This window comes from Erigeron canadensis, chromosome 5, assembly GCF_010389155.1.
Source record: "Erigeron canadensis isolate Cc75 chromosome 5, C_canadensis_v1, whole genome shotgun sequence".
NCBI classification, from domain to species: Eukaryota; Viridiplantae; Streptophyta; class Magnoliopsida; order Asterales; family Asteraceae; genus Erigeron; species Erigeron canadensis.
This window is the reverse complement of record NC_057765.1, coordinates 25,522,970-25,533,613: the sequence shown is the minus strand read 5'-3', so window position 1 is coordinate 25,533,613 and position 10,644 is coordinate 25,522,970. Positions and strand designations below refer to the sequence as shown.

The 10,644-nt window shown below is 33.7% G+C and overlaps 1 protein-coding gene across 1 annotated transcript; it reads left to right on the top strand.

Moving 5' to 3' along the window:
- Positions 1–441: 441 nt before the first annotated feature.
- Positions 442–9,133, top strand: LOC122599807 (probable sphingolipid transporter spinster homolog 2). Its single transcript, XM_043772392.1, has 15 exons — positions 442–579; positions 1,676–1,810; positions 2,976–3,107; positions 3,188–3,289; positions 5,297–5,401; positions 5,492–5,567; positions 5,984–6,058; positions 6,158–6,260; positions 6,344–6,419; positions 6,539–6,707; positions 6,829–6,942; positions 7,299–7,418; positions 7,516–7,644; positions 8,318–8,396; positions 8,713–9,133. Exons 2-15 carry the CDS (start codon positions 1,746–1,748, stop codon positions 8,844–8,846), a joined length of 1,479 nt encoding a protein of 492 aa, XP_043628327.1. The 5' UTR covers positions 442–579; positions 1,676–1,745; the 3' UTR covers positions 8,847–9,133.
- The last annotated feature ends 1,511 nt before the right edge of the window (positions 9,134–10,644 follow it).

Below are 10,644 nucleotides of genomic sequence, written 5' to 3'. Positions count from 1 at the left end.
GCTAGCTTTTTCAACATTCTTAAATGGGGTAAGTCAAAAATCTAATGGATCAACAATATAACAAACTATCGGTAATAAATTATTTATGGGATCTTTAGGATGGGTCTTGGCCCATTCTGTGGCTAAAGTGGCGCCATCAACTTTTATTCTATCACTAACTTTGGTAGCGTTTTACTGTAGAGTTTTTTTTTTAAATTTGAGAACTTGAAATTTTTTTAAACAAAGAAGCTTTTTATTAAGTGAAAACTTTTATCTTAAAAGTTTGAATTTATGAATTTAGCACCAGAGTTTTTGACATAGAATAGTTTTTTCCGATCTTAATAAAAACTCAATATGCAAATCTCATTTTAATTAACCCCAAAGAAAAAATAAAATAAAATACATACATAATAGATACGCAACGGTTGGTGGCTGGTGTACCCGCGAAGACCGGTCTTCATCTTACACACACACACGCTAGATATAGATTCAACATTTGATAATCATCCTCTGACTTATACAATACAAAATAATAAATAAAATCGTCATCCGCCGTCGATCACCGTCTCTATCGGCCATTACTCACCTTCCTCCCCAATGGTAACCTCTCCCCTTTTTCTGGTCAACTTTGTTTACTACTTGTGTCGTTTTGCCCCCACTTCTAATTTCATCAATAACATACAAACTCATCATAATTAATTATTAATATTTCTATTAATTAGGTCAATTATTCACACTCAAACACAGAAATTGACTTATATATTGCACTATCTGTTGTAATTAGGGCTCCAAATACATTATTTGTGTTGGATTTTTTATATACAAAAGTAGAGACGATGAATATTAATAAAAATAGGGGGGTTTGGTTGGTGTTTGCTTGCGTGGTTTCAAAATACGGTTAATCGATAACGTAAATGCCGAATTATGTCGGTAAGAGTATTTTGAAAGAAGAATAAGTACTTTAAAATGATTATTTTCTGTAACGTGAAATTTTATTGTATATTTGTATCTATCCGACTTTCAAATATTGCTATTTAAGTATCATTATGTATTTTTTGCTTATGTGACAATGTATATGGATGCCACGTCATAGCGTATATCGACACCTTGTCGGACAAAGTACTACAGGATGCATGCGGTTCTAAATTGGATATATACAATAATACGTCTTTGCACTAGAGTTGAATACTTGAATAGATTTCCAAACGGTTATCACTACCTAGAATGCATTAGTGTCTGAAAAGGAGTGTAAGGTGCATTTATGATATTTAGGGGAACTTGAAAACGGAAAATGGCTAGCGAAATTGAACATAAAAATGGAAAGTATGATGAAAGGTGACACGATATTGCAATGGGTGATGGTCCGTACACCACCTAATTTTAACCATACACCACAGAATGTGCTTTAGAATGTTGTACTGTACAATACTGTGAAACATATTTGGTGGTGTAAATCGCCACCCTGCTAAAACATATGTTGGCTTTTTTTCCTTTAAATTAGAGAAATTGAACTTTAGACTTTTTATTGGTACCTCTACATTCTAGGTGCCTCTTGTTGACGACTGATAATGATATATATTTTATTTTGTTTGGCAATTTGTCTTAAAAACTATGCAAATACAACAATGTCTATGAGATGGTCCATGAACCTAAGTTGGGTGTATATATATATATATATATATCCGTGTGTTGGCAGAGAAAGGTTTGTAACAAAGTACTTGAAGAAGTTTAAGAAATCAGAAAAGCCTATAGAGATAGAGATAGAGATGGCTATAGGTACAGCTGCTTTATCTGATGAGCCTCCAGCTCCTTCTTGGTTCACTCCTAAAAGGTAGACACTTCTTATCCTTTCTTTCATTTTTTTCTTTCCTTTTTTTTTTTTTTGGGACCCACTGAAAAAAGATGTCCTGTTGTAGTACTGCGGCAATTCCCATATTTGTCAAATTCTCATTATATCGTAAATTTAAAGATTGAGAATCTGTTTTTGGATTCTCTGTTTGTTGTTCATTGTTTAGGCCTAATTAGGGTTATTGGATTCGATAAGTTAATAGTCTGACATTATTTTTAGGTTGATCTCTTTGATTGCATCTTTTTGGTGAATGACTTAAGATTGTGTTTGGTTTGCTGGAATAGAGGTTGGAACAAAAGTTTTCATTTGAATGGAAAAAAGATGATTTCGTTTAAATCGAATGAATCAATTTACCTGGAATCATGTTCAAGTCAAGACTGTATCTTCCATTTATTAGCCTCCCCGATGTTTTTCATCCATTTCATTTTGTTTATAATATAATTGACCAAATAACCCCTTTACAATCATGAATCTGTTGCACATTAAAAACTAAATAGAGAGAACATTAATGATGGTGTGTTAAATTTGTATCTAATTCACTAGCTATTTTGTCAAGAAAATATCTCATTCCTGGAGACTTGTCGATCTTAAAAGCTTCCATGGCAGAAAATTCCGTATGTTCATTTAAAGATTTTCCAGTGGCTTAAAAATAGCATCATGATTGTGTATTAGCTGAAAAGAACAAAGACTATATGGAGATTATATCATATAGGGTATCGATAGTGGCTTATGGTTTTCTTGTAGAGATATATGTTAGTAATAGGGTTATAAGTCAAGAGGATGAATGGCGTTGCAAGTTTTCTCGGAACTCATAGAGAATGTGATAAGTGCTGCTGGTTAGTCTATTGTTAACTTGTTTATTAATCGGGTATCTTGTTTATATACTTATTTATTCAGTACAAATGTACAATATCTTTAGAGCAATCAAACAGGACATTAGAATTGTAGTGGCTCATTCAACTATCATGTTTATTTCGTTACCTCATCCATTCCATTACCAAACACAACCCAACTCTGAAACGAGATGAATGTGAAACAGTACTTTCTGTCATATCTACGTGCATCAGTGGGCTGACTGTTCTTTACATCATTAGTTAATTTTGAGTGTAAAATGATTTCGTGGGACTCATAGATTCTATATGCACAGGTTGCTTGTAGTATTTTGTGTCATCAACATGGTGAATTATGTGGACCGAGGAGCCATTGCAAGTAATGGTGTAAATGGGAGTCCCAGAAGTTGCACGGAAAGTGGTGTTTGCTCCGATGGTAGTGGAATTCAGTAAGTTTTATTTCTTAATGTGTTCTGTTTCTGTATAACATCACGGGTCAAATGATTTTTGTATGTTCACTTTTCTACAGGGGTGATTTTGATCTGACCAATTTTAGAGATGGTGTTATTTCATCCGCCTTCATGGTTGGACTTCTTGTTGCCTCTCCAATATTTGCATCATTGGCCAAGAGGTAGTTAGTCTCTAATAAATCTTTACCCTACCTTTTTTAACAGATACCAAAATGTTGGGTTTACGGCGTTACGCTAATTTGCTAACAAGTATATATGTATATCTGTCACACTAATTTTTTAAGAAAAGTATGATATATGGGGAATGGCTGGTGGACATCTTTGTCAAGTGTAATCTAATCTAAGCTAGAGTGTATGAGCTTGCTCCATATACTAGGGTAGTCAGGTGATAATAAAGTTCAAGTATTAAATCCTTATCCTTTGGCACTGGTAAGAAAAAAGAAATATGAAGCAAGCATAATGAAGAGAAAGCATATTTATAATTTTTTTTTGTTAAATCCAGGTCTCCATTTTCATAGGTCTGTTAGCAAACTATTTATGGAACCACAAAAGCCAGATAGGGGGAATTGTAATTTTGTTCTGGACAATAAAGAAACTGCCTCTGTGTCATGAAAAATTCTATTTGGTTCTATAAATGTTGTAGTGATTTTTGATCCAGATACGTGGATATTGGATCCTTTTTTATGTGTTTTCTGGACAATCCAATAAAACATCTGCTTTCAACGAATAAAGTTGTTTATTGGTGTACTTAATTTTTTTTAGGTCGCACTCGGTAGTGGTCTTGCATCTATCCCGTTTTGCTCAAAAGTTGAATTCCTTGAGTTAGGATATAATCGTGAAGATGGAACCGAGACTACCATTACATAGCAATCATCCTTTTTCTAACAAAGAATGATGATTTTCACTCATTTCAAAAACCATGTTCATATTAGGAGTAGACCTGCATAACTGAGTGTATATATATATATATATACTGAAGTAAGCACCTTTTTATAGACATTAATCAGGGTGTTTCCTAGAACCTGAATAGAACAGGGAAGAGTTTGATGAAACGTTTATCTTTAATGAATTCATTTTTATGTATTAGTCTTATACCAGGTGGTAAATCTTTAATGATGTAACTATCTTGCGGGTCAGCATATAATGTGTCCCTACTTCAGGTTTTCATAAACGATTGTTCTTGTAGTGGTACTACCTGATGGTTGAGTTCAGAGCACCTAAACATTCGTAATTTAAAATGATATGTTTTATAGGTTTCATTGAAGTTACTCCTTTCCGTAAGGACATCAAATATATAAGGTTTCTATTTAAAAGATCAACCAAAATATGTAAATAATAAAGGTTCAGTCTGCTTTTGATAGAAATTGTCTCATACAATAACGCTCCATAAACTCTATTCCAATAGTGATCTAGCATTTTTACTAATACCCTAAACATAACAGCTATATCAAACTAAGTATATAGCACAATAGCCATATTAGCTAAGGCATAACCTAAATTCCATATTTTAGGGCTAACATATATTCCAATGAAACCTATTAGAATGGGTCATAATGTGTATTAGGCTGCATGAGCAATTGAGCAGCTTGTAAAATGGTTATTTTTTCTAAAATGGGTCATCAAATTCAGCAGGTTGATATTTGATAGACGGATATAAACCTCCATTTTACTTTTCCCTTCCCTATCACTAGTGGCACGTAAACAACCGTTTGTGCAATTGCACTACATAAAATGATGATGTGCTGATATAGATGTATGTTGAAAGTTTTTGTTCACACAAATAATATGATATTTACTGGAATTTCTTTGACTTAATGATAGATAAATTTCTTAAACCTCGAGGTTGTTAGAAGTTACTTTTTTTCTTCACGATTTCAGTTTGTTTGATATCTATTGTTCTTCCCTTATCATATCATTTTGTGATTTTGAATTATCACATACCATTGTCAAATACCACTTATCTTATTATAATAGTATCTTGTTTGTATACTTTGAGATTATTTAGTACCATTTTGTGTTGTGTAATACCATTTTTGTACATGTATGTCACTTATTATATGCTGTACTTTATCAAAATGTTTTATACTACGTTATTTGGTAATGTTTTAGGATTTCAATCATGGTACATTTTGGGTCAAGATAGCTTAATTGTGCGTTTATACCTGCAGCATCAATCCTTTTAGGCTTATTGGAGTTGGTTTGTCTGTATGGACTTTTGCTGCAGCTGGTTGTGGGTTTTCAGTTGACTTTTGGTCTATCACAATATGCCGAATGTGAGCTGACTACTTCAAACATCATAGACTTTTGTAGCATGTGACTTCTGGTTGTAGCTTTTGGCGACACTGAAGTATTGCTGTTTTCAGGTTAGTTGGTGTTGGTGAAGCTTCTTTCATAAGTCTTGCAGCTCCATTCATTGATGACAATGCTCCAGTAGATCAGGTTCTCTTTCTCACTTGGTAATTACCCCACATCTGTATACGTTTTGAAAAATCTATCTTTTGGTTTTTGAAATTTGTGAACACAAATTTAAAGCTTAAACATGGTTTGGATGTTTTTATGGTTCACTAAAAGAATGCAAGTTGAGTAGTTGACTAGTACCTTTAATGTGGTGTATCCTTATGTGTTGCAGCAGGATTTAGTTCAAAGTACCATATCAATAAACATGAAAAAAAAAACACTTGTAAGGCCATTTCTTGTAGTTTGCGAAATAAGTCATAGATATGGCACCTTGTGTATATTAGGTGGTAAAGCAAGATAAAGATAAATTGCTGTCCCATTTAACATAGTTTGTGAGAATATGAAGTTGTAAGTTAAACCTATTAGATTTTAAAAGCTTCTATTCATTTCTTCCATAGAGAACAGCATGGCTAGGAATATTCTACATGTGCATACCGACTGGAATTGCCGTTGGTTATGTTTATGGAGGACTGGTACGTACTTGATCTTTTTTCTTGTCGGCTTTGATAATTACTCAAATAATCTATGTTGACCTCACTAGGTCAAATTAATGCCTGTTCTATGTTTCATAGGTTGGAGCTAGTTTAGGTTGGCGTTATGCATTTTTTGGCGAGGCAATTTTAATGCTGCCATTTGCTATCTTGGGTTTTACTATGAAACCTTTACATATGAAAGGTACATTTGGTATTAGTTTTTCATCTATAATACTAACCGAATATCGGTTTTCTTCATTTTTTGATGAGTTTTTAGCTATATAGGCATGTCAACTGATAAGAAGTTCCCAACGCCTTTGAATGATGATCTTCCTGACCATAGCCATAAGGAACATTCCAGGTGTTTCTTTAAAGCAATAGCATCATATACAACTCTCTTCTATAAAATCATTGATATGTGGATTAAAGGATTAAACCTGTTTTAAGTTACATAAATTTGATTTTTTTTTTTTTTTGCAGCTACCTTTCATTTACATTCAACCAGTTATCCAGATTCTGGCTAGATATACAAGCTCTTTTGCACGAGAAGATATATGTGATAAATGTTCTAGGTTATATTGCTTATAACTTTGTCATTGGTGCATATTCATACTGGGGACCAAAGGCTGGTTATAGCATATATCAAATGGTAAGCACATATGGTTTTCACATTGGTTTTTGGGTTGTGTTACAAACGGTACACTTTAATGTGATTTAACGAATTAGAAGAAGGCTGCCAAGTTTTTCTCTGAATGTTTCAACTTCCACAGAATAATGCTGATATCTTATTTGGAGGAATCACAATAATTGGTGGAATTGTAGGCACATTGGGGGGAAGTATCATCTTGGATCGCATGAATTCCACTATCCCTAATGCTTTTAAGGTAGAGATTTCTATTATCTATTCTGGAGATATTGCAGTCTTCAAGTTGGAGGTGGCAATCTATATTTTAATAGGCTGATGCCTCAAATTTATCTCTATTGGTTCAAGCCGGTAAAATAACAAAAGGCTTTAGAGAATGGGCCAAATGGCTCCGATAGGGGACACGAATTTAAAGTATATATACTTACCTAATAACTTATTTTGACTACTTACCCAAACCACCTAACCTGGTCATTTTTGCTATCTCTATGTCAAACTTGTACATTGAGGATTTGAATATCGTGTAACTTTGCTGACTTACCCAATTTCTTAAAAATGAGCCATAAATTTGTGTTTGTATGTTCTTACAATTTGCAGCTGCTTTCTGCAACGACGTTCTTTGGAGCAATATTTTGCTTTAGTGCCTTTTGTTTTAGTAACTTGTACGTTTACATGGCTCTCTTTCTTATTGGGGAGATTCTCGTTTTTGCCACTCAGGTAACTCCTTTTGTTAAGGATGTAAATTTTAAACTTTGATGTCATTTTTTATAGTATTTGTTATTCTGATTTGAGAAGTACATTGTATACGCTGCAGGGTCCTGTGAATTTTGTTTGTCTCCATACTGTTAAACCAAGTCTACGACCATTATCTATGGCTATGTCAACTGTATCTATTCACATTTTTGGTGATGTGCCATCCTCTCCACTTGTTGGGATACTCCAGGTTTGTCTTTTAGTTCCTTCTACATGGCTAGAAGGTGACAAAATGGGTGGGTTGAGCAACTGGTCAAACTGGGTCATGTAATAAAGGTTCATATCAGAAAGGGTTGAAATGGACAAGGCTGGACAGACCCAAAGCAGATCTCCGATATTGATTATTTATTGATCAAGTATATTGCAAATAATTACTGTGTATATAGTTTCATTTTTCTCAGGAACATGATTTAGGAAGATTTATGTAACCTTAAGAGACTTAGGATCTGTTTTTATCTGTTTCCAATATAGCTATTTTTACTTGGCATGTTCAAACTGAAATTGATCTATTTATCAGGGTAAACTGGTCAAGTTTGGCACCTCTAGTTCTTAGGCTGAACTGATACGATAACATTTGCCTCCCTTCTACATGTTTTAGTTTGCGAACCCACATTAAGTTAATGAGGACCCATATGATAGAACAAAACCCAAAACTGAGAAATTCCAAACAACAGGAATTCAGGGGTTGCTTTCATTGGCTTCACTAGTTTTATTTGAATATATTCTTATCTAAATGACTAGATGGTATATTGATGTTTGACCTAGCTCTACCTCAAGTTATATATTCACTATCATTTCGCGACTTTTTTCCGATGTGATGAATTTTCAATGTAAAAGCAAATTTCTGGCGTTTCCTTACACAGGATAAAGTTGACAACTGGAGGACATCAGCTCTGATCTTAACTTCAGTATTCTTTTTGGCTGCTGGAATATGGTTTATAGGTATGGTGTTACAAGAACATAGTCATTCAACTGTTTTTGTATTTTTGGTAAAATTGCACCAACATTTTTATCTATCTTTCTATCCCATATCTTTACAAATTATCAATCATATTGATCATTAAGCTTTTCTTTACGTTATAATCCCCAAAGAGCATGATAGGTATTTGACTTGGTCAATACACCTGTATCGAACAATGAATGGACTCTTAATGAGGATGAAGCAATTGAAAGTTGCCTAGTAGTAGATAAGATGCGGTCAAGTGGCATTTTAAAGCTCTGAACATTTTCATGTTTCTTTGGCATGTTGATTTTGCAGGCATTTTTCTTCACAGTGCAGACAGATACAATGAAGACAATGAGAATCTAGTGACCACTACCAAGCAGTCAGATATAATACCGTTGCTTGAAAATAAGCCGGATGATGCGCTTCCTACTTCCACTTCACTTTAAGCATGAATAGATGGATGATAGATTCAAGATGAAGCAAATGTACAGCATCCCCTCTCATTGTTGTTTTCAAGAAGTTTTCCTATTTGTGTTGTAACATTCTACTGGCAGACTATGTATAAACTTCTATTAGCAGGTATATGACCTTTCATTTATCTTGGGTTGGACAGAGTCAGATCCAGTATGCAAACAACCCGACTCGAGTTCTTATCATGTTTTCAGTCCGTTAAATGTTAATACTCGTATATGTGTAATTAGTGTTGGAAGCCCGGTTGAACTTCAGTCAAGTATTTCTTGTTTCAACTCAACTTGACCTTACATTCAGGGCAAACTTTAGCAGGTTCTTGGATTGAGCCAAGTAGAACTTGTTTAGCATGTTTCTATTCTAATAGTTATTTTCAACGTTTTATATTTTGAAGTATGCAATCGTCCATTTTAGCACCTAATTTAGGAGGATCGTTCTTGGTCAAAAGACATCACCTCATAATGATCCAAGATAACCCCTAATGATGGTCAAGCCAAATCTGATCCACACAAGAATGTAAGCAAGTTCACTAATTTATGCAAAAGTTTCAAATATGGAGGAGACGTCACCGATAACAATGTGAAACTCAGCTTATTCATGTGCAAAAGATGATTTACGATTATTGATATTAGCTAAATTATACATATTTTAGATGATTATTTGTTAGCTATTACTCGTATCATTTACTTGTTAGTATTTTAAGTCAAAATTTGTATTAAAATAGCTACTTAGTATTTGTATAAGCGTTTATATAGGTAGGTACATTGAGCATCATGATAATTCGAAGCTTAAACGGATAAAAATGACTTAAAATGGTAATTAAGTTCATTGCTATTCTAGGCAAGAAACAAGAAAAAGAATCTGTACTACCCCACAAGCAATTTCTATTTATGGTTCGGCTGGGAGGACGTCATTACACGCACTGGAGCCATACAATTTTTGTCAACTGCATTTAACTTCAAGTGGGAGCGCAGCTCCGATTTGCTATTTATTTTGTGAAAGAAGATGTTGACTCACGAATCACAGCCCACCACAAATGTATTTCCTTTTATTATTTTCGGTGGATGGGAGTATGGGAGTACAGAGTATGGGAGTATGGGACCAGACAAAAGGAGAAATAATATTTGCTTGTTTTGGTGGCTGGACTGATGACAACAACAATTTTTATCCTTCTTGAATTTGAGGACAGGGAGAGGAAACGAATCCTTTATTTGGTATGAGATGAGAATTCATTTTGGAGGGGCATATAAAATAACCGAGATTAGGGGTGAGGATCGGATATTTTGAGATAGACGCTTAATATTTTTCACAAACTATCCTCTTATATAAGGGTGTTCATCGGTTCGGTTTTCGATTATTCGGTATATTTAATCCAGGTTTTTCCGGGTTTTTATTTTTATTTTTCAAAACCAAAACCGAGCCAAAACCTAATTCAAAATAGAAAAAACAAAACAAAAACCAAATTAGAATTCGGTTTGGTTTCGGTTTAAAACCGAATAAACCATATATAAAAAACACAAATTCACCATTTTTTTGTTGTTTAAGTTGTGTTTAACCAAAATAGGTTAATAATTTCAATTTTCACCAAAGTTCTATTTAGACTTCAAACACAAAAAAGATAAAAAAAAAAAAAAAAATTAATAGAAACTAGTCTAAGAAAATACCGAAACAACTAAACTCTTGCTTGTCACCATTATTAAAAATTCTTCATCAAGTTTTTTATTGTTTGTCACTTGAATTTTTCTAATTTAAAGAAAATATAAATATAATAAATAA